The 21,884-nt window shown below is 47.1% G+C and overlaps 10 protein-coding genes across 10 annotated transcripts; 6 read left to right on the top strand and 4 right to left on the bottom strand.

Annotated features, from left to right (window-relative positions):
* Positions 1-902: 902 nt before the first annotated feature.
* Positions 903-2,337, top strand: N7516_005967 (ANP1/MMN9/VAN1 family protein; the record flags this gene model as incomplete). The annotated part of the gene is made up of 4 exons (XM_057218687.1): positions 903-1,075; positions 1,144-1,775; positions 1,846-1,896; positions 1,955-2,337. 4 exons carry the CDS (start codon positions 903-905, stop codon positions 2,335-2,337), a joined length of 1,239 nt encoding a protein of 412 aa, XP_057072778.1.
* Positions 2,338-3,903: 1,566 nt separating this feature from the next.
* N7516_005966 (uncharacterized protein) lies at positions 3,904-5,122 on the bottom strand (the record flags this gene model as incomplete). The annotated part of the gene is made up of 4 exons (XM_057218686.1): positions 3,904-4,396; positions 4,467-4,747; positions 4,799-4,818; positions 4,858-5,122. The coding sequence occupies 4 exons, from the start codon at positions 5,120-5,122 to the stop codon at positions 3,904-3,906; spliced, it is 1,059 nt and encodes a 352-aa protein (XP_057072777.1).
* Positions 5,123-5,852: 730 nt separating this feature from the next.
* On the top strand, positions 5,853-7,062 carry N7516_005965 (uncharacterized protein; the record flags this gene model as incomplete). The annotated part of the gene is made up of 2 exons (XM_057218685.1): positions 5,853-5,877; positions 5,942-7,062. 2 exons carry the CDS (start codon positions 5,853-5,855, stop codon positions 7,060-7,062), a joined length of 1,146 nt encoding a protein of 381 aa, XP_057072776.1.
* Positions 7,063-7,779: 717 nt separating this feature from the next.
* N7516_005964 (glycoside hydrolase family 16 protein) lies at positions 7,780-8,631 on the bottom strand (the record flags this gene model as incomplete). Its single annotated transcript, XM_057218684.1, has 3 exons — positions 7,780-7,829; positions 7,883-7,935; positions 7,994-8,631. 3 exons carry the CDS (start codon positions 8,629-8,631, stop codon positions 7,780-7,782), a joined length of 741 nt encoding a protein of 246 aa, XP_057072775.1.
* A 670-nt stretch (positions 8,632-9,301) lies between these two features.
* N7516_005963 (aminoglycoside phosphotransferase family protein) lies at positions 9,302-10,156 on the bottom strand (the record flags this gene model as incomplete). Its single annotated transcript, XM_057218683.1, has 1 exon — positions 9,302-10,156. The coding sequence occupies one exon, from the start codon at positions 10,154-10,156 to the stop codon at positions 9,302-9,304; it is 855 nt and encodes a 284-aa protein (XP_057072774.1).
* Positions 10,157-11,387: 1,231 nt separating this feature from the next.
* Positions 11,388-13,426, top strand: N7516_005962 (fungal specific transcription factor domain-containing protein; the record flags this gene model as incomplete). The annotated part of the gene is made up of 6 exons (XM_057218682.1): positions 11,388-11,431; positions 11,540-11,611; positions 11,666-12,088; positions 12,147-12,368; positions 12,427-12,704; positions 12,780-13,426. The coding sequence occupies 6 exons, from the start codon at positions 11,388-11,390 to the stop codon at positions 13,424-13,426; spliced, it is 1,686 nt and encodes a 561-aa protein (XP_057072773.1).
* Positions 13,427-13,773: 347 nt separating this feature from the next.
* Positions 13,774-15,686, top strand: N7516_005961 (serine hydrolase domain-containing protein; the record flags this gene model as incomplete). The annotated part of the gene is made up of 4 exons (XM_057218681.1): positions 13,774-14,329; positions 14,388-14,498; positions 14,551-14,815; positions 14,876-15,686. 4 exons carry the CDS (start codon positions 13,774-13,776, stop codon positions 15,684-15,686), a joined length of 1,743 nt encoding a protein of 580 aa, XP_057072772.1.
* Positions 15,687-16,076: 390 nt separating this feature from the next.
* Positions 16,077-16,818, top strand: N7516_005960 (uncharacterized protein; the record flags this gene model as incomplete). The annotated part of the gene is made up of 4 exons (XM_057218680.1): positions 16,077-16,330; positions 16,402-16,457; positions 16,556-16,719; positions 16,789-16,818. The coding sequence occupies 4 exons, from the start codon at positions 16,077-16,079 to the stop codon at positions 16,816-16,818; spliced, it is 504 nt and encodes a 167-aa protein (XP_057072771.1).
* Positions 16,819-16,984: 166 nt separating this feature from the next.
* N7516_005959 (iron-sulfur cluster assembly scaffold protein) lies at positions 16,985-18,418 on the top strand (the record flags this gene model as incomplete). Its single annotated transcript, XM_057218679.1, has 4 exons — positions 16,985-16,994; positions 17,498-17,601; positions 17,754-18,186; positions 18,261-18,418. 4 exons carry the CDS (start codon positions 16,985-16,987, stop codon positions 18,416-18,418), a joined length of 705 nt encoding a protein of 234 aa, XP_057072770.1.
* Positions 18,419-19,215: 797 nt separating this feature from the next.
* Positions 19,216-21,284, bottom strand: N7516_005958 (ABC1 kinase family protein; the record flags this gene model as incomplete). Its single annotated transcript, XM_057218678.1, has 4 exons — positions 19,216-19,463; positions 19,524-20,096; positions 20,156-20,760; positions 20,842-21,284. 4 exons carry the CDS (start codon positions 21,282-21,284, stop codon positions 19,216-19,218), a joined length of 1,869 nt encoding a protein of 622 aa, XP_057072769.1.
* Positions 21,285-21,884: the final 600 nt, after the last annotated feature.

The raw sequence follows: 21,884 nt of genomic DNA, 5'->3' as shown, positions 1-21,884 counted from the left end.
CAAATGAGAATGGTAATTCAAAATTATACTGTTGTTTCATTAGAAATAGAGGTGCCTAACAGAGTAGGGAGGATGTGGTATAAAATCTATAAAATATGGGTTGGGCCCAGGCCGTGTCTCACTTTAACCTCGTGCTGGAGATACTTGTCATTTCAAATTTTTTTTTTTTTTTTTTTGGTATATTGTATGTAGTGTGGTACTGATAAATGAATTAAAGAAAAATAATAATAGAAAATTACAATTTTACGCTATTAAAAATGACACCAAATAAGAGGAAGTACTCTGTCAAATGTGTACGCGCAATGCCTGCAGACAAAAAGTGACAACATAAATAGGGGGGGTACAGATTATGGAGTACAAGAGGGACAGCACATTCATGTACTGTTGTATACTCCGTACTGCGTGGCAACAGAATAGAGATACATAGTGATATACCCCATGTCACAGTATTCAATAGCCCCTAAAGGAGGATGCACAGGGTTATAGACGATCAAGGCTATAAATAAAAATAAAAGGGTCTTGGCCGTTACTGTTGTGTTTGGACCGTTAAAGTGCACATTTTGATATGCTTATTATTTGGTTTAGAGTAATAGAAAGTAGAAATAGTAAAATAGATAAAATAGACTTGGAACTACACATTCATTAGAACTGTAGAACTGTAGAACTGAAGTATGTTGTTGTTGTAAATGTCCTTGTCTTGCTGATTCCAGCCGTTCTCCAGGGCTTGGCAGGCAATCGCATTTCCCTCGATTCCCGATTCTGTTTTCTCCCTATCAACCAATTCGCTTCACCATTCTTCTCCTCCTCTCTTCTCCACATTCGTTCGGGGGTTTTACGACGAGTGTTCGAGACGGGATCGCCCCTGAAATTCTTAAACCTCTCACATCTCGTCATCTCTCATCATGTTGTTGCCAAAGGGCGGTGTTAATTGGAAGTCAGCCAAGGCCAGATTGCCACCATGGAGGGCAGTCCTCGTTTTATTAACACGGACACGCTTTTTGGTCTCCATAGCCTTGACAGGTCTGCTTATCCTCATGTGGCGCGGTGTCAGCAGGTCTGCATCAGAGATGCAAAGGTGAGAGAGAGACCACCCAATCCATCATCGGGGGAAACCATTCATACTGACCCGACTCGCGCCGACAGCTTCTACTGCTATGGTTCCCACAAGTCCCCCATGGAGATGTCCATTAACGAGATGGTCGAATGGAGTGCGCACGCCCAGACCCCTGTCCTCTTCAACCGCCACGAACCCTACGAAGTCAACTCCACCTCCATCACCGATCTCGACCTGAACCCCATCAAGTCTACCTCCAAGGCCGCCCTAAACCACGAACGTGTACTCATCCTGACCCCTCTTCGTGATGCTGCTCCCTACCTGGCTAAATACTTCGACCTCCTTTACAAACTGTCTTACCCACACGAGTTGATCGATCTGGCCTTCCTCGTTGGTGACTGCAAAGATGACACCCTCGCAAACCTCGCCTCCGAACTCGACCGCATCCAGAACCACGCCGAGGAGAAGGTTCGCTTCCGCAGTGCAACCGTTATTCAGAAGGATTTCGGTGCCGACGTTGAGATGAGTGTGGCAGAGCGACACTCGTTCGCCGCACAGGGTCCACGACGCAAGGCTATCGCCCGTGCCCGGAATTACCTGCTCTATTCGGCCCTGAAGGCCGATCACTCCTGGGTGTACTGGCGTGATGTGGACATAACCGACTGTCCCGAGCGTATCCTGGAGGACTTCATGGCCCACGATAAGGACATTCTCGTGCCAAGTATGTTTATTTTGCTCGGAAATTGGATCGGTGGTCGAACAGCTAGCTGACAGTGATTTTGTTTTTTTAGACATTTGGTTCCACCGTTACAACCAGGATGGCCATGATATCGAGGGTCGCTGTATGTATACCTGTGACACCCCGTGCGCTATGCAAATTGCTGACATCTTCATTCCTAGTTGACTACAACTCATGGGTCGAATCTGACAAGGGCCGCCGACTGCGCGCATCTCTGCCTACCGACACCGTTCTGGCCGAAGGCTACAAAGAGTACGATACTGGCCGCACCTACATGGTCAGCATGGGCGACTGGCGAAATAACAAGGATGATGAGGTGGAGCTTGACGGAATTGGTGGTGTCAACATCCTCGTCAAGGCTGATGTGCATCGGTCCGGTATTAATTTCCCCGCATACGCCTTCGAGAACCAAGCCGAGACAGAAGGTTTCGCCCGCATGGCCAAGCGAGCCGGATACCAGGTGGTCGGATTGCCCAACTACGTGGTCTGGCACATTGACACTGATGAGAAGCCCGGAAACCTTGGTGACCGTAAAGCCTTCTAGTCTCTACCTGCATTCCGTCCGCCGGAAATCTCGCTTGAGATCAAGTTGATCTTTGATCCCAAACCGTCATCGAACATCCACCATTCTCCATTGCCCCGTGTGTTATCTTCCCGATGATTACCACCGGGAGAACCTTTTAACCACGGCGTGTTTCACCTCCTTCCCTTCTGACCCATTTTTCTTTTTCCTGTTTTTCTCCCATTTCTCTTTTTGGATGGATGTTTCGCGACGGAAAGCCTAATGACTTCCTAATACAGTATCTTCGTGCGTTCTAGGGAGTGTGTGTATTTGTTACCTTGGCGCTACGGGGGAAAATGTTGTTTGGCGGGTTCGCAGGTCTATAAGTTCCTTCTCCAGGCCTCTTTCCTTGATATACCGAATTTGTGTCTCATGGGACACATATCCCGAGCCATGGGGATGTGTGAATAACCGGGCATGTACACTTGAGTGATTCAATCTCGATCATCTGTTCTTCTTGCGCAAAACCTACATTAGGAACTGAGAACCGGACCGTCTATTGTCATGTCAAGTTTGATTCTGATTCTGCTAGGCGGGTCACCTCCAAATTGTCCTTTTCTATTTTCGTCGTTTCGTTTTGTCATATGCTGAGCTGGCGTCCTTGACTTCCTTTTTTTTTTTTTTCCTTTGCGGTGAGAGAGGTGGGATATCAGACCAACTCAGTTGAAATCCAGATGCCGTGTGATGAGTCTAGATTTCTTGCAGATGAAGCAAGGCAGATATCCGTGCTATCTGCTGAGTTTTCATGTATATAATCAATTGCACGATTTCATTCCCTGCAAATAGCACGAGACGTATCGTATCAAAGTAGTTTAATGGAAGGTCCCTCGACAAAGACCGCGGCTGTTAGACCAGTTGAACCTCATGGTTCTGGTTCTTTTTAGAAATTCAATGTCCTCTCTCATTCAACTCGGGATCCTTGCTCAATCCAAAGAGAAATCTAACCAAAAACTGCGTGTCTGTATGATCGCGTAGCTGATCTTTCCACGCTTCATCTTGCCCTAGACCAATATATTCCTGCGCGATTCCCAGTCTACGTTGAAGGGGTATTCAGATAATTTCCATAATAGGTATATATAAGGGAGTAGTATTTCGTTATTTCATATTTATAAAAGTACACCCTTAATAACCTATTTGAAAGCGTCCGTTTCTAGAATAGTTTTATGTCCTTTAAGTACACAAGGCTTGGTATATTAATAGAAAGCTTCTTTAAGTCTATAAAAGCCTTGTATATCCTAGCGAAAGTTTATTTCTTTATATGTTAACTATATTAACAATTCTACTTTAATCATTTGCTTTTGCATGATTAGTTAACTAAATGCATTTGATATTAGTAGGCTGGGTTGGGGGGCACACCCACTGTGAACTCGCTGGTGCATTAATAAGTAACACACCCAACCAGAATGCGTCCATGAATTAGCACTTAGTTAATACACTGACGTATATAGATTAAAGGATTGCTGACATATTAGAAAGTACCCAGAAGTGACCCATTGCTTCCAGTCGATGAACTTTAAGTATGCCTATCCTAAACTATACCTGAGACCCTCACAAAGTCGATAAAATCAAGATACCAGCAATGCCGGCGATGGCCCAGGAGGGAACTATCGAAATAGACCCCATGCCAGGCTTTACGTCACTCTCCGCCGCACCAGACGCAGTATTCTTTGCAGTACTTGCAGTACTATCAGTTCCTCCACTCGCTTTTGTACCGGTGACAGTAGCATCTGCCGAAGATACAGTGACAGTATGCACCAATGTTGAATCCAAGGTCCATGTTAAAACATTGCCACTGACAGGTGTGGAGATAATGCCGTCCATATTATACAAGGATTTCGTGCCATTGGGCGGCAGGTTGCTAGGAGGGTAGAATTTGGCGATTCCACCAGCGTCGGCACGACCATAGCCCAGATCACCGGCGCAATCATACTTCTCGAGGTAGGGTCCGCATTCTTCCCAGTGACCGGGATTGAGAACGCCAGCAAACCATTCATCTGCAGCGAGTAGGGAGGGCTGAGTGTCAGGACAGGTACCCCAGATACTAAATAATACCATTAGCAAACAGCAGATTAAAAGAAAAGGATAGTTTGAGCTCGCGGGTTAAAACGTACGCAGAGATATAAGCACTAAATGCACAGCAGGCACATGCCTGACCGTACTCAATCATCGCATCAGCGTCGGTTATCATTTGACCGATATTCGTCTGGTTATTCGAACACTCTTCCATCTGATTGGTAATCAAAGATTCTTTTTGGTCGATTTGACCGAGGTTGCAGGAACAGGAATCAGGGGTATCGTCCGGTGTTGGCCAGTACGGTAATCCATCGCGGTCAGGTTTGCGACAGAAGCTGAGGTAGTCTAGGACTGTAGCTTGATACTCGCAAGAGTAGACCTAAGATACGGGTTCAGATAAAAGCTATATGAGTTGGGAGAGAACTCTTACCCGATTCCAACAACTCTGGCCTGCGCAATCTATCAGAGAACTGGACCTTACACATTCACAAGCATTGATGCAGTCGATTCCTAGGCCAGGACATTGCTCGTTCATGCAGGATGTGCTTCCACCACATGAGTTGTAGCATGATTCACCTCCCCCAGCGCAATTTTTGTTTACACAGTTTGAGTACATGGTGTCTGCATTCTCGTAGCAGGTTGCGAAGCCCTTCGGATCGGCGCAGGAGGATGAATCGAAATAACCGATTTCATTAGCGAGTGATATAGAAGAAAGGGCTACTAGAGCCAACAGCGCGCGGAATGAGATACTCATACTAGAGGATATTTTGATGCGATAGATACTTATTTTCCTCCTTAATATAATGTTAGTTACTACTAGTTCTACCTAGGTAGTTATAGGGCAGTAAGGCTAGAGCCAGGGTTCACGCTAGGCTGACATGTGGATCATATTGGACCAATCACATCAAAATGAAGCTTGACATAACCGATCTCCTCTAACCTATTTGGGGGGTCAATTCGTCCTTTCATCCAATTTTCCCTCTCGTATACTCTGATTGGGAAATGCTAAGCTTGGAAATACAGGAGCCAAGGCCCAAATGGATCCAGTTCGCCCCCTGCGGCCTATTACAACCCATCCCTATGCCCAACTCTGTACCTATTACGGTGAATCCGAAGCTGATGTGTCTCATTTATCCTGTGGTGTTATTCGGCATGGGATAGACTGACATAATTTCGGTCTTACGTGATAGCCAATATAGAAGGCGATGGAAAGCCGAGACAGATACTGTCCCCGCTATATCATTGGCTAGTTTCCGTGGGAGAAGGCCTCCATCTCTACCATTTCGGAATTGGGACGAGGTGAGGACGGTGTAAGCGCACACTCATACCGAGCCTCGGACGCGGACCAAGGTCTGTTGTCGTGTGCACATACGAACGCGTTGGAAACGAGTGGCTTAGGTCAGGTTCAGAGCTGGGTCTCCCTCTTTCTTCTCTCTCATAATTTCGTCTTGAGGCCTTTCAAAGACCACTCGGTTGAAATCGGAATGGCAGACAAAACAGACTTAGAGGGTACGCCACAACATCCTCTCCTCCCCTCTCCCCCAAAAAAGAATGTACACTAATAAGAATATAGGTTCTCGTATTTCATACCTGTCTGCCTACTGGGGACTTTTCCCCTTGGCAATGACAGCAATCCTCCAACCATCTGGTCGCATCTGCGGTTTCGATCCCCGTTTGCGTGCATATCTCCGTGGTAGCCCAATCGTATGCTTATCGGACTTTTTCGGATTTCTTCTGAGATTCACCGTTTACTTCTCCCGTAAACGCTCGGTTATGGACGCTCTCAGCCAAACGTTAAAACATCGCAATCTTTATGCTGAAAGAGGGCCACTTTGGCTTCGATCTCTTCAAAGGATACCGTTCGTTCGTCCTGCCGTATTCGTTCTAGCGATAACCCAAGCCACTAAGCTTCTGGGGTGCTCTGGTCTCCCATGGACCAAGACTTGGGTTTATTGCTACCTGATTCCCGTTTGTGTGTTCGAGATTATTCCCCTCATCGACCACCGTCTTGAGCTTCAAGGTGGTCCTTCACGAGGCAGTGAAAATTGGGATATAAATCATCGTTCTTCGAGAGCGGACGTAGTTTGTGACAGTCTGGATCGCGCCCTTGGTGTCTTTGCCATTTACACCCAGTGGCTCGTCTTCTTTATCTGCATAAAGCCTGCAGCCCCTTTCCAGATCGAGCAGCGGGAGACAGCGTCTACCGAGAACCGCATAGGGCCGTCGATGCTATATTTTCTCCTTTGCACCTATCTGGTGGTTATTGCATACGCACCAAACAGACTAATCAATCCAGCTGGGCGGATCATCTGTTCATTGCGCTCTTTGCCTGCCACCGGGTCCACGAATAATACCCCTGGCTTTCTCATATACGTCACGGGGTTCGTATTAACATTCGCCTTTTTCGCAGCCTTCCCTCAGTTTGACTTTCCCAAGATGGTGAAGTATCTCGGTGAAATATCGATTCTCTACGGCGTTTCGTGGCTGGTCGCTATGTTTTTGGCAGACCATAGCGTGATGTTCCAGCGCGAAGTATTACTTCTCTCTGATACCTATGATATGGAAAAGAATCATATTGCTTTCCATAACCTGCTTTTTTTCCTGGGTGTATTGATCCTCAGCTTGGTAGGGTATGGTGTTGGATTTGATTCATCGGGGACGTACAAACCTTCCTGGGCGGGATTTCTGGGTTGATACGAGGGGTCTATTACTGGTGTCTATTATTACTCGGATTAATTTGTGAATAACTACAAGATGTACAACATACCTACACGATGAGTGGAGATATACGGGACCCACGTCGTGTGGTGAGCATTCTGGGATCCGCAAAACTGGGAGGTACTCCCATTATACGTACTGTTTCCTTATTGGGGCAATGTCCGTAAAGAGTAAGTTCTGGACGGATAGTACAGATTCGGTAAACCCCATGTCAACATCGCAACAGCGAAACCCATGCTTGTAAAATATTGCTTTTCTGAATTCGACTAAGACCCACGTCCGTCGACTCCGATCAGCCACCAATTGCCCTTCAAATCTCCCATGCCATGTACTTCCATGTCCCCCTAGACTGGCGAGAGTCCCACGACTATTTTAGTGTTTGAAGTTAGGTTATAGTTGCTGTGCATAGTTTGCTTCTATTTGAGTTAAGTGCTGCGTTCATATTCAACTAGATATATACCTGATTCCAAGGACGAGGCACAGTGATATAACGAGTGACAGGGGCAAGAAAGACAAATAAAATGGCAGCGCGTGGTTGATCAAGGGCGAAGCATAGAAATAAGATAAAGATAAATGCTTCAAAATCGGGACATTGAGTACAAGGAACGCATAGTAAGTCGCCAAAAGACTACCACTATGGAGAATAACCCCGTAGCCTACCCACAAATGGGTTTCTTAAGATTTTGACCAGACTCATGCATTCTGATTGATGACCTCGACATTCCGAACCTGGAAAGTCGTCGCTGTACAATGTTAGTGCATATACAGACATCATAAATCGGACAAGAATACAAACTTTTTGAAGGCCCAGGAGAACCAGAAGAACCCTCTGTTTGGTAATTGATAATCCTGCACAGTCCGTCAGCCACAGATATAACCAAGTCATGTCGATACCACAATAACCTACAGTCGCAGTCCCTGACCAACATAGTCCTTCGCATATTGTGTCGATACTAGCTCTCCATCAAGGTAGAACTTGACGCTAACATCCGACCCATTCTCATCGCGGAGCTCGGCCTTGACAGAGTGCCAGTCTGTCGGATCTGGGTAGTCGAGATCCAGCGCGGTGACCTCGCTTGACGTATTGAACGTATTGAACGAGATCTTACCAGAGCCCTTCCACTCGGCAATATCAATCTCCGGAGGCCATCCGCTCGCCGCGTTCAGCCAGAATGCTGGCCATGTCCCCTTGGACACAGGCGCGATGAACTCGGCGTTAAGGTCTAATCCGCCACCTTCCTCAACGGTGAAGGTCGACTTGGCGTGGATCGCCCCTGAGAGGTAATGGATGGGCGAGGGCTCACCTGATACAGGCTCAGCCGTCAGGGTGAGAATGCCATCATTCACAGAGACATGGTCGGCGTCCATGAGTGAACCGCCATTGTGCGTATCGCCCCAGGGATAAAGATAGTTCCAGTATGTATCAAGAGACTCGAAAGAGTCAGATGGAATCTCTGTGGTCGCTCGCCGCTCCAAAGACGGGTTTGGCGATAAGCAGTAAACACCTGTAGAGAGTAAAACAAAGGAGAGTCCACAGATATGCATGGTGTTTTGTCTGTGATATTTCCCTTTAGTATACAAGCGTAGGTCAAAGACTTCCACCCCTCGTTATCTATCATACTACAACATCGGTTAAATAGATACCTAACTGCAGATCATTACTACTTCTCCCACGGTAGTTTCAGACAGTGAAACCGGAGGACACTAAAATCTCTCATCCCTCTTACGACAAATCACCCGAATTAGTTAAATGCACCGGAGATTTTGGGGCTAGGCTTGCAGCTCGGAGGTGCTGCCCTATGAGCTCCAACCAGGCCGCAGAAATCCCCTTTTCGATGATGTGACAATCTCCAAACATATCTTGTTAGCTTGACTGCAAAGCAATATTTTCTCACGGAAGTCCGGTTTCTTCTTGACCTGAGTGTCTCAAACCTGGCAAGTATAGGCTGATATCTTATTGATGCCGATCTTGGTTCCGCGGTCGACTAGTCAGCCTGTATGATCACTTTGAACCTTGGCTAGACCTGTCGTGCTAGCACCCGGATCTATATCCACCAGTACATTCACGACAAGCTGTTTTCCAAGACCATGAGCCAACTTACATTACAGTCAGTCGCCCTTTTAACAGAAGCACGATGCAATTTCCAAGCCCGGATTAATGTGCACGCCCGCTAGCATCAATTACACTGGTCGGCGTATGTGACTTGCGAAACGCTCAGATCTCATTGCCTCGGACGAGGTCCGGAATCAGATGCTCTTTCCCTCGCCAGAGAAGTTGTGGCTCGTCCAGTCGTCTCCACAGAGTTTGTTCCGCTTTGAGCTCGTCGTCGTATTTCTCCATAGCATTTTCCAATCCATCATACCATTCAGACCGATCTATCTGACCGTAGTGTGCCTTGGTATACTCCCAATATTCTGGGTACCAGCCGCCAAATTGCCAATCAACGATCGCAGAGACCTTCCCATTGTCCACCATGATATTCCGAGGGGCGATATCTGCGTGGGTAAAACAACTTCGATAGGGGCGGGAATGGCATTTGGTGACCTCTGGGCCGATTACTTCGCCGCAGTCCTCAATCGGAAGGTTCGCTCGAAGGTATGAGTGGAACCCTTTATGACTCGTAAACGGTCCAAAAGTACAAGATCCGACTCGGTGATCCAGGGCCTCGTTGAAGCTCGCCGATGCAACTATTCCTTCTCGCGGAGGTTCTAATTTCCGAAGTTGACGGATGTAGCCCGCAACCTCGGTGATGATGTATTTCTTCTGGTCTTGTGACAAATGATCGTGGTACCATGCTGCCTCGAGGCTCATTCCACGGACATACTCCATCTCAATATAGAGACAATCATCGTAATAGTGGGCGTTGAATACTTTAGGCACTGGAATTGATGTGTGCTCAGCGACATACTCCAAGGCTTCTAGCTCCGACATGGCACAAGGCCCTTTGATCATTCTGCTAGGGCTGACTCGTACTCCATGTGGTCCGACTGCGCCAAAGAGTTTCTTGCCAATCCATAGTCGAAGTGGAAGAATACCACAGGTTTTGCGGTGTTTTCTCTTATTAGCCATGACTCGCTTGGTTCGGCAGATGAGTTTCTGTATAACAGTTGACCGATGTCGTCGCGTGTGTTTTATGAAGTGACAAAGGGCGGAGAAAGGTGGAACGAAAGGCCGGTCAGAAACACCACATTCCCGGAAATTTATGTAGCGCTCGAGCTTATGGCTACAGTGGCTCCTAGGCCAAGCTAGCTATTTCTTTAGTCCGACCTATTCCACTCTACACAGTATTAGAATGTGTATGGTTTCGGCTAGTCCAACAAGTATCCCATCCCATTACCTGAAACGCTGTGCTCTCAGAGAAGCGCGCTATCCAGGGCGCACGATGGCTGGTCTAGATACTCGGGGCGTATAGGGGCGAGTAAATGACGACGGCAATATTTTAGAGGAGAGCAGTGCTGTCTGACTCGGAGTTAGGGGATCGCTTCGGAAACTTGTAGTTCAGTGCGCAGGTGGGAGAAAAATGCAGGATGAGGAAGGCGACAATGAGTGAGCGTTGATGGGTGACAGTCAGGAAGGGGCAACCTTGGAAGCGGTCAGTTGGTTTAGCGCAGTCCTCGAAACCATGTCAGGATACATATTCAGCATATCGTATTAACATCATTTACTAACAAATACTTATACTCATTCGGTAATAAGAATATACAGTTTCCCAGGTGATGTCGTTTTGTCACACTGCGAACCGTAGACAAAGTGATGATATTGATTTTGTGCGCGTCTTTACCGTTGGCGTACGTATAGCCGCATGTATGTACTTTCTCGGACCTCCCCTAAATATTGGGCCAACCTTTTGAGTACCCTTTTTTTTTTATTCTGCTAGCTCTACTTGTATAGGTGGAATGAGATTTGGATAATCCTTCTGAAGAAAAAGAATTAACAATAAAAGGAAAAAAAAAAACAAAACAAAAGAAAACAAAAGAAAACAAAACCTTTGCTGAAAACCAACGCAATAAAAGGGGCCAAAATATGAGGTACAACATGAGCTAACGTAATCATCTTCAACCCCCCAACAGATATACTAACTACCTAGGTATGCCTATCTCCAGCAAGAGACAACCTCAAAAGATGAAATAGAACCACTAACCCACCTTGTTTGAAGGCACCTCCAATCCATCTAATACGTTTTTTTTGCTCAACACCACGGAGATGCATCTCTAGGCCCGTGCTTTGTTTTAGAGCATGGGGTCTACAAGGTCACCACTGTAGTCAACCCCAGTTTCGCTTCATCGGATGAATTAACACGATGCCCCCATATCGAAAACGTGTCAGGGTTGCGCAGATTCCAAGGTGCGATGTGTCCGGGATAACGAGAACGCGTGTAATCGGTAGGAATCAGAACAAGTATTGAGGTTTCCGCTAAAGAAAACTAGAGCTTATTTAAATTAAACTACACAGGTGTCTCCGCTTGGGAAAAGAATGTCTATATCGCCAGACCGGGCGTCGATTTAAGGGCTTCCACAAGGACCGGTAAGCAAACATTCCGCCATGATAGTATTGTTTATTATCTAACGTATGACTCAGTAAGATCGCGGCTCTTGAGTCAAAGATCAATGAACTCAAGGCTGACCGGGGTGGCCCAGAAGGGCATGAAACCAACACGAGCACGCGCAGCACGTCATTAGTCGACGGGGATGCTGCGCCTGAAGACATCATCAGTCGAGACTTGCTTGATATGAAGACTGCTGAAAGGTATCTAACCGCATTCAAGACCAAAATGACCCCACACTTCCCATTTGTGGTTGTTCCCCCTGATGTATCTGTCAAGCAGCTCCGCCAGGAGAAGCCATTCCTATGTCTAGCAATACTCGCGTCAGCTTCGTACGAGAATATGCCACTGCAACGGGCGCTAGGGGCCGAAGTCAAGAAAGTCGTCGCATCACGAATGGTCATCGGCGGGGAAATCTCCTTTGAGTTGTTGCAAGGTCTGCTGGTCTTCCTTGCATGGTAAATCCCGATCTATGAATACTTTGATATCGTGATTGCATCTGACAATATATGGCAGGTTGCATTATCACTCACGGCCACACCGTTATACTCAGTTCCTTCAACTGGCTATAAGCCTCATGATAGATTTGAGGTTGGACCGTCCGCCGCAGACACGGACATGGAAGACAGAGCTGCGCTTCGGACTTCAATATAATCTGCAGAATCAGACGTTTAATCGGCCTTCTTGGGGAAGCAATGAGCAGAGGGCTGTCTTGGGTTGTTACTATTTGTCGTCATCGTGAGTTTATGTGCCATCGGACCTTATTGAGTATTGGCTGATAACTATTTCGCTTTAGTATTGCGATGCTTGTGCAAAAGAAATCTACTATCCTACGTCTTCCGTACCAGGAAGAGTGTTGCAACACTCTCAGCGAATCCAACGAGTATCCTCAGGATAAATACATCAGCTATGTGATACAGCTCCAATTTATTGCAGAAAAAGTCGACAATCTATCTGCAAAGCATGGGCTTGACTTGGAAACGCCTGGATCGGGGTCAGAGCTCTACATCACCAATTTGAAGTCAGAACTGGAGGCGTTCCACCGTCAACTACCCTTCGGTATCAACGAAAGCTGTAAGTCTCAACAGAATACCAGGTTCACTTTTAAAGAGAGTGTTGAAACTAACTTGTAAATAAATATAATTGAAGTTCTTCTCGGTATACAATACCACGCGACAGGGCTTAGCCTATTCCAACTAGCTCTCAACATCACCAACCAAGAGCCTCAAACACCCTTTGAGTCAAACTCCTGGAGAGACGAAATGTTGCTCGCGGCATTTATCTCAGCCAGTTCTATCCTAAATCTGTACATTCGACTTCCATCGAGCGAGGAAGTCGGATTCAACAATACGCAATGGGTACAGATAGGATTCGCCCTGCTAGTTACCTATCGACACACCGTGGCAGCCTCCAAACCAGATCAAACTTCTGCCTTCCGAGATACTCTATCCAAATTAAGATCGAGGGTTGGAGCGTTGACTACTCCCGATGTAGATATTAACGGCGCTCGAGATGCTTTCTTCGACTTTGGGAAGCGTGTAGCCCAAATCGAGAACTGGCTCGCGGGAGATGGTAGACAGGAAGACAACTCCCACAACAATGAGAGCTTTGAGGACTTTCAGAATACGGTATGTCTCGAGCTGATGCACTTTGATGGGTTTATGGGGGCTGTGGAGGCTGAGCATCTCGATATCCCCTTTGGGGATTCATTTTCAGCTTCGGCGGAGGACTTCCAAATCCCACAAGATTTCTTCTTTGCATCTTCTTTTGAGCAGATTACAGGTGACTGGGTATGATTCTGATTCAATATTTTATTCTATGAGGCTACCATTGTAAATATTCTTCAGTCAAAATTGTTCTCGCCTTTCCATGTTCTATGCTAGCTAGAAGTTAAAAAAAGATTGCCAAAATTGAAGTTACGAAACAGATACTGGAACTGACGTGAGAAAAGCCCCAATTCGAGATCATAGACTAGATAGGTAGTAGTCCTAGGCTTAGAGTTTCTAAATTGGGATGATGATCCAATGTCCGTATCGCCGAGCCGATGTGTCAAGACCTTCAGCATCACCGAACCGATGTTGGGTATAATATATATATAGGGGAAGCAAGAATCTGAATACAAATCAATTGTAAATATCTCAAAATGATTTCAATCTCTTACACTTCGACATTCTTCTTGCTCTTCTCTTCGGTCCTCTCTTTCACCCCATGTCCACTCCTCGGTCCAGCATTCCCTGCGTTCTCCCTTGACACGAATGACAAAACCGTTGCAGGTGCCCTGCAAGAACTCATAAAGAGGTTTGACACACTAGTCTCAACAAACACTGGTGTTCATGGGGATGTTTCGGCGAATACTACCTTTAGCATCGCCTTGTTCTCGTCTGACACCGGCAATGCCGAAGACGAGCCCTTCTTCTGGCAATATCACTACACAGCCCCTACATTGAACCAGACTTTGGTGGGATCCCATGCGGCAGATAAAGACAGCATTTATCGTATTGGTGGTCTCACTGAGGTTTTCACTGTGTGGAGTCTTCTTTTCACGAGAAACGGAGACCAGATATTTGATGACCCTGTTACTAAATACCTGCCTGAGCTGGGGAACAGTACAAAGGAACAAGACGTTATTGGACATGTAAAGTGGGATGACGTTACTGTCGGCCAACTTGCCAGTCATATGTCTGGAATTGCAAGGGACTGTGAGTAGGGACTGAACAGGAAGATGGTTGGTGATTAGGACTAATGCATGATAAACAGATTGCTCAAAGGATGTAACTTTACAAACAAGTTCTACTAAGGCGGGACTGCCTCCACGCCATGCTATCAACATGCCTTGTTGTGATGATAGTTCAAAGTGTGATAGCAATGGTACGAAATCCAATTCTGTGCCTACTATCTCTATATACTAATCGCTTCATAGATTTCATTCGACATTTGGCCAACAAAACTCCGACGGTTCCAGCTGGGGGAACCCCCAGCTATTCTAACATGGCATTCCAGCTTCTAGGCTACATAGTCGAAAAGCGCACGGGAAAACCATTCAACAAAGTCCTTCAACATGGCATCTTTAACGTCCTAGGCATGACCGAAACCTCAATCTTTGCACCAAACAAAACAGCCACAGGAATTATTCCCGTGAGCAAAGAAGCCAGTGGTTGGTTATCACACCACGAAGCAGACAAAGCGTAAGTCCCATCGTTTCTCCATACATCCCAGCCACCAATCTAACAATACATCCACCCTAGATCAACATCCATTTTCTCCAGCATCAAAGATCTCGCAACAGCCGGCCAGGCAATCCTAAACTCAACCCTCCTCACCAAGCCCCAAACAAACCGCTGGTTCAAACCAGTCTCCCACACCTCCAACCCAGCCAACTCCATCGGATCCCCATGGCTTATATACAGCGCCGCCGAATCATACCCCAACGCATCCATGGTGGACATCTACACCGTTCTCAGCAACGAAGGCAACGACGAGAGTCTCTACAGTTCATATCTCGGCTTGTTCCCTGACTTCGGCGTCGGCTTTGCCATTCTCTCGGCCGATACCGAGGCCCCGGCAGATCTCAACGCGCATGCAGATATCATCGGTGATGTCGTGCTAGAAGCGTTGATGAAAACGGCTATTGAGCAGGCTGCTAAGAATTTCGGTGGCAAATACAAGGCATCGAATATCAATTCGTCTATTGCTGTTAAATACGATAGTTTGCCCGGTTTGTATATCCAGGAGTTTGTCAGTAATGGCACTGACTTCCGTGCAACGCTTGCTGGGATCGTGGGTGTTGCGAAGCCTGCGGATCTGAGTATTCGCTTGTATCCTACACAGCTGGTTGAAGAGTCTGGCTCTGGATCCAAGCAGGCTTTTAGAGCAGTCTTTCAGGATACCACTGAGTTGGCGGATAATGGAACTCCGACTTGTGTCTCCTGGCTAGATCTTGATAAGCTCCAATATGGAGGTCGTGGTCTGGACGAGTTCATCTTTTCTCTGGATCAGAGTGGTCAGGCTGTCAGTGTTGAGATTCCGGTTTTGCAGGTCTCGCTAGAAAAGAACTAGCAGGAGAAAGGGCTGACCACAGTCATCTCCTTGCTTATACTTTGTTTTTCTGTAAATAACATCACCGTTGGACTGTGTCTTTGGTCCTTCGTTATAGATCAAAGACGAAGCCATTCGTCTTGCTGAACCTCGATCTTCTTTGATCCGCTTCTACCCCCTTCTACCTATCAATTAATCTCTCTTTATCTCCAAATATAACAAAAATTGAACAAAATATCATTATGCACGTGACCCCTCACGTCCGTGCCATAAAGGCGGCTCAAATAGGAACTATCCCCCTACAACATAGGGAAAATCCGGGATACAAAGTACTTACATTGTAGTTGGATACTTCGTACTCCGTACAGAAACCACCAATCGAACAAACCAATACATTCCATTCCCTTCACCATGTCACTTCGTGTCACCCGCGCCCTCCAAAGCAAAGCCCCCGCTTTCCCCCACGCGCGGGTACCGCTCCGCGTCCCACCATCACACTTCTTCTCTTCCTACCCCTCAGCCGCGATAAAAACATTCCCAACACCCAGAAAATCAATCCTAACCTTCCAATCCCGCAATATGTCTTCCGCCCCTGCTAAAAGAGAGTTCCTCTGCATCCTGCCCGATAAGCCCGGCATGCAGGCGAAGCGTATTGAGGTTCGCCCGTGAGTGTTTACCAGCATCTGGAGTCCAGCGTGGGACATGTCTCTGGGAGTCTTGCTAATGTAGTCTTCAGTAACCACCTCGAGGGTGTTAAGCCGAACGTTGCGTCTGGTGCTATTGTTGCCGGTGGTATGTGACTCACTTTATTTCTGTTTTGCCCTTGTCTAGATCGTGTCATGGAAAGTTTGTAAGCATATTTGTACTGACATGGATTGTCTATTGTCTAGGCGCAATGCTCAATGCTCACCCCGCCGATGGCGAGAGCCCTTCTTTCAAGGGAAGCATGATGCTTGCTGTTGCGGAGAATGAGGCTCAGGTGCTTGAGCTGCTGAACAAGGATATCTATGTCACTTCTGGTGTGTGGGATATGGAGAATGCGCAGATTATTCCGGTATGTTAGGCAGGAAGAGGGTTGTCTGGTTTTGTTTTCTGTTCGTTGCTAACCTGTCTCCTGGTTTAGTTCAAGTCTGCTGTGCGTCAGGCTTTGTAGTTGCATATATCTAGTTTTAGCCTTGCATTGGGTCTGGGGCTTGGGATTTGTCGTTTGATATATGAATAAGAGCGACTGGTCATTGAGCTTGTGCTGCATCTAGATGCCTTTGTTGTTTTCCAAGTCGTTCTGTTGTACTTATAGGATGGAAGATGGAAAACCTATAATGTCCACGGGTATCATACTAGCAGATTGGCTAATCAGTGAGCAATGCCGAAAAGGATAGATACGGTTAGCCTGGTACTTCTTTTCTCATTTAGGTATGCGTATCCCGATTGGAGAATAGAAGAAGCCGAGGAGTGGAACTATACTCCGTCTTTGTCTCCGAATGTAACTCCGCGGGGATAAGGTCTGTCTAATTTGGATTGCAAGAATGTAGTCTTAGCTCGATAAATATATATTGCATTCGAATAGTCGAAGAACGTACAAACATCAAATTGATAATTGATCGTCAGGGTTGGCCTATCACTTCTATCCACTATTTGATATCATCGCCCAACAATTGGCTCAAGGAGAGGCGGAAAACAAGGCGTTGACCGGGCGAGTCCACCGCGGAGAACTTGAGTGGTGCAGAAAGCTCGCCACTGCTAGGAACTGATATCACCAGGACGGATTCTCACTGGCACAAAGAGATAATTCCCCAACTTTTCTCATCTGGTACATCATTCGCATTAAATAGATCTCACAATCGAAGACGAAGGAAGAGATAAACCCCGAACGTCATCTTTGTCATCTCCGGCGACCGGCGGATCCGGCCAAAGAAACTGCTCCATTAGGACTAGCGTGCTTATCTAAGACCCGATCAGATTATTTATGAATTCATCACCTTCTCCCTATCAGATCCATCTTTTTTCGCCTTCAACAACACTTCACCTGTGAAAAACAAATACCTCCATCAAAACATAACAAATAATCCACAATGTTCAAGCGTCTAGTCACCATTACCCCCCCGCCTGGGCTCTGTCGCAACTCGCAGCGCCCTTTCTCCCCTCACCGGCCTGCAATCCGCTCAACCCGCTATTCGCCGCGCAGCTCCCGCCCCAGCTCAACAGCGCAGAGGATACCACGAGAAGGTCCTTGACCACTACAACAACCCCCGGAATGTTGGCTCCATGAAGAAGGCCGACGAGGACGTTGGTACCGGTCTCGTCGGCGCACCCGCCTGTGGCGATGTCATGAAGTTGCAGATCCGCGTCAACAAGGACTCCGGCCGTATCGATGACGTTGTCTTCAAGACTTTCGGCTGTGGTAGTGCTATCGCTTCGTCCAGTTATCTGACTGAGCTCGTGCGCGGTATGACCCTCGACGAGGCTGGAAGGGTTAAGAACACCGATGTGGCGAAGGAGTTGTGTCTGCCTCCTGTCAAGCGTATGTCTTTCCCCCTTGTGATGGTTGATGGTTGATGAATTTGGTCCGTTCGAATGCTAATATATACACTTTAGTGCACTGCTCCATGCTTGCCGAGGATGCTATCAAGTCTGCTATTGCCAATTACTACACCAAGAACCCCAACTCCCGTGCCACAGATCTGTCCGGGACAGGCGGCGTCATTCCTGATGTTAAGGTTGAGACTGCTGGTGGCCCTGCTGCTGCCATTTAAATTCATTTTCGTTTTTGCTTTTAACGGTGTGAGCTTATCGGATGGATTCTCTATCTGATGCAACCCCGCTCGTTTCGTTTCACGAACTCTGCGATTTTTAATTCCGAGGTTGTGTTCATACACAATCATTTGATCAAGGACGCTTGTTTTTTTGTCGGAGAAAATCGACAGGAACGGGCGGATTTGGGATTCGTTGTACTTTTTGCCACTGAGAATGTGTGTGGCAAGAGATGGCGATGGATGAGATGAAAACGAACAAATTGCCCATTTGTTTGATGTACATATTTCCCTTTTTATTCATTCTGGTACGTTTTGTCTTTTTTTTCTTCTTTTTCTTGCGATGGCGCCTTGGTATCTGGGATCCTTGATCGATTACTCTCTCATCTCCATTTTCTGAAAAGCAGCACCTTGATAGTTTCCAATGAAACAATGAAACCAGAACAGTGATCCTTTTGTGAAATGTAGAGCAAGTAATATCAGAAACAGTCTATGATTTATAATTTATCAACAATCTATCTATTTATACAAGACCACACTGGGCCTTTGCTTTCTGCGAGAAAACAGCAGAATGAAGCCCAGAAACATAGAACCCATCCTTTAACAATCCAGTCAAGATATGAAGAGGGCATGTGCGAAAAGAAATATATAACGCCATCGCTGATGCACAGACAGATCACTCAAGACAATCCGTGCCAATGAACAAAAAACAAACAAACCAAAAAACAAGGGATATAATGGAAAAACAGGACAAATGAAGAAAAAGTACCAAGGCCAGGGCATCCACAAGAGCACACGGTCTAACCACTCCGAAGGCCGAAGCGAGTCTTCAAGGACAGCAAAGTCTCATAAACAGACAATTTGACCTCAACGCGAAGGTAATTCGCGTAGGCATAGATGAAGCGGAAGAAGTTGCGGAAGACACCGCCAGACTCCTTGATGATCTCCAACTGCTCTTCAAAGACCGTGCGCGTGGCATACCGCGCGAGGATAAGGAAAGAGCGCATTGGGCCCTGGCGCGTGTGAAGGTTTTCGTCTAGGCTGCGAGCTGGGAGAGAGTTAGCAGATGAGATCCAAAAGAACAGAGGGTCGAATTCGAAATACATACTGAGGTCATTGGTCTTCAAGATAAGAAGAATGATCCGGGGAACTTGACCTAGCAAGACAACCAGTTGCTGCAGCATGCCTTCACCCAAGGCACCGGACATATGATCTTTTTCTTTAGCCGTCCGCGAAGAAACGACGCTTTGCTTCGTGAGAACGCTGTAGTCTCTACCGGTAATGGCGCTGGCAAAGAGCGGGAACTGCTTATCTGTGACACCGGCGACCTTGTACGCGAACTCGCGCATCCGCGGCACGTCCGCGTCAATAACGGCTAGCCACAGCTTGGCGTAGTTGCGGCGTAGGTCGCGGTCGATGTTACGGTAGAGACCATGGTCGTAGAGGACGATGTCGAAGTTGGGGTATGAGCGGGTGTGGTTCGGGCGGATGGCGATGTTGCCGCCGTGCGGATCGCAGTGGAGTGGGGCGTTATCACCGAAGATCATCTCGTTGAAGACGTGCGCGAGAGCGGCGGAGACTTCGTCGCGGTCGATGTTATTGGCATCAAGGTACTCCAAGTCGTCGGGGCGGTGACCTGCGATGTACTCCATGACGAGTATACGCTTTTGGGACCACATCACTGGGATCTAGTTAGCCTCGAGTTATACATATAAAGACAGGATTGGCAGCATTACCAACCTTCGGGAATGACCAGTGGGGCATCAGAGTGCTTCTTGAAGTACTCGCTGGCATGAGTAGCATTCTGCGCTTCCATGCGGAAGTCCAACTCTTTCGGTAGCGAGAAATCCATCTCCTTGGACAGCCATTCCAGGTCATATTCAGGGAAGAAGCGCTTAAGCATAGAGAAAGTAAATCGAGTCAAAGCCAAGTCCAGCGGCACCCATTCGTCCAGCGCGGGGTGCTGGACTTTAACAGCGACCTTTTGTCCGGTTTCCTTCAACGTAGCAATGTGTACCTGTGCCAGCGATGCAGCACCGATGGGTGTCGATTCAAAAGAGGCGAATAACTCATTCATATCCTGGCCTGTGTCCTTGCGGAATAGCTCACCGATTGACTCAATTGACGAAACGGGGCATCTGTCCTGGAGCGGGATGAAGGTCGAGGTCCATTCGATGGGAAGTAGGTAGCCCATGCTGCTGAGGTGCTGGCCCAATTTGATGAAAATCGATCCATTCTTCTCTAGGACACGGAGTGTACGCTCGGCACATCGCTTGTGGCATGCGCGAATCAGTTCGTTGTGTTCTTCGGGGGACGAGGCGTCTTGTTTCAGGGTAACACGGTAGCTGCGAAGATTCGAGGTTATATTAGCGATTTTGCCAAGGCGCAACATAGGAAAGGTCTATAGAGTACTGTAATCCACTTACTCGTTGATACAGACAGCTAGTGTGCCAACAACGCGCCCAGTGCGTTTCGCTGCCTGGAACGCATGCTCCGCTTGGTCAGAGAACGTCACAGCGCCCAAACCGAGTATACTTCCAATGAGAAACCATTTAATGACACTCCGCTGTGAGGCACTGGTATTGGGCGCATTTTCGGACTTGTGCTGGTTCTTAGTCTCCGCAGACAAGAGAGGCGAAGCCTTCACAGAAAAACAACGGCGTGAAGAGGCGAGGGTCGAGCCCTGGGAGGACACTGAACGACCCCATGATAAAGCATTAATTGCACCAGAACACGGCGACGGTCGTAGCGGCGAGTTCGAGGCCAGAAGAAACGAGGATCCAGATGTTGAGGGTTTGGACGTTTTCCCGATGACCGTTGCGGGATCAATCTTGAATGCCCGCAACGGCACGCGAAGCGTTGCGCTCATTCCCGAGGCGAAGGCCACCGGCCAGAAAAAGACCAAAAGAAAATAAGAAAGGACTGAGAGTGCTTGTAGGGGTTTCTGGGCTTAATTCATCGTATGATCACTTACGGCGCAAAGAGATTTTTCACGGTTCTCGCCGCCAATCGGCTTCGACGCTGCACGTGATCCCATCTAATAGATCAGCCCATAACACACATCATAGCTAATTTGGTGTTGAACAAGTTGGATAATGGGGATTAACTAGTAGATCCGATAGCGAAGCAGAGACACGAAAGAAACATAAATCGATATATAGCATGAAGGAGGGAGAGAAGGGAGCGGGACTATATATCAAGGAGCTAGGCCGCTAACAAATACAACGCCTTTATATTATCCAAGTCAAACTGTTTATTTATGAGTTTATGCCAAGGACACTGTTGCAAATTAGAAGAAATTATTGATTCAAACAGAAAATAAACCATAGACTCTATGTGCAGCAACCAGTGCCCACATAATAACAGAAGGGCCTTTACAAAGGAGTAAAACCATGCACCATCACCCCAAAGCCCATTTAGAGTTGACAACGCCGTCACCTTTGTACAATCAGACCAATATGAGGCAGAG

Source organism: Penicillium verrucosum (genome assembly GCF_028828655.1).
Source record: "Penicillium verrucosum strain IBT 35672 chromosome Unknown utg000002l_segment0_segment0, whole genome shotgun sequence".
NCBI lineage: Eukaryota > Fungi > Ascomycota > Eurotiomycetes > Eurotiales > Aspergillaceae > Penicillium > Penicillium verrucosum.
Note: the sequence above shows the minus strand (reverse complement) of the source record. Positions and strands in the feature narration are given on the sequence as shown.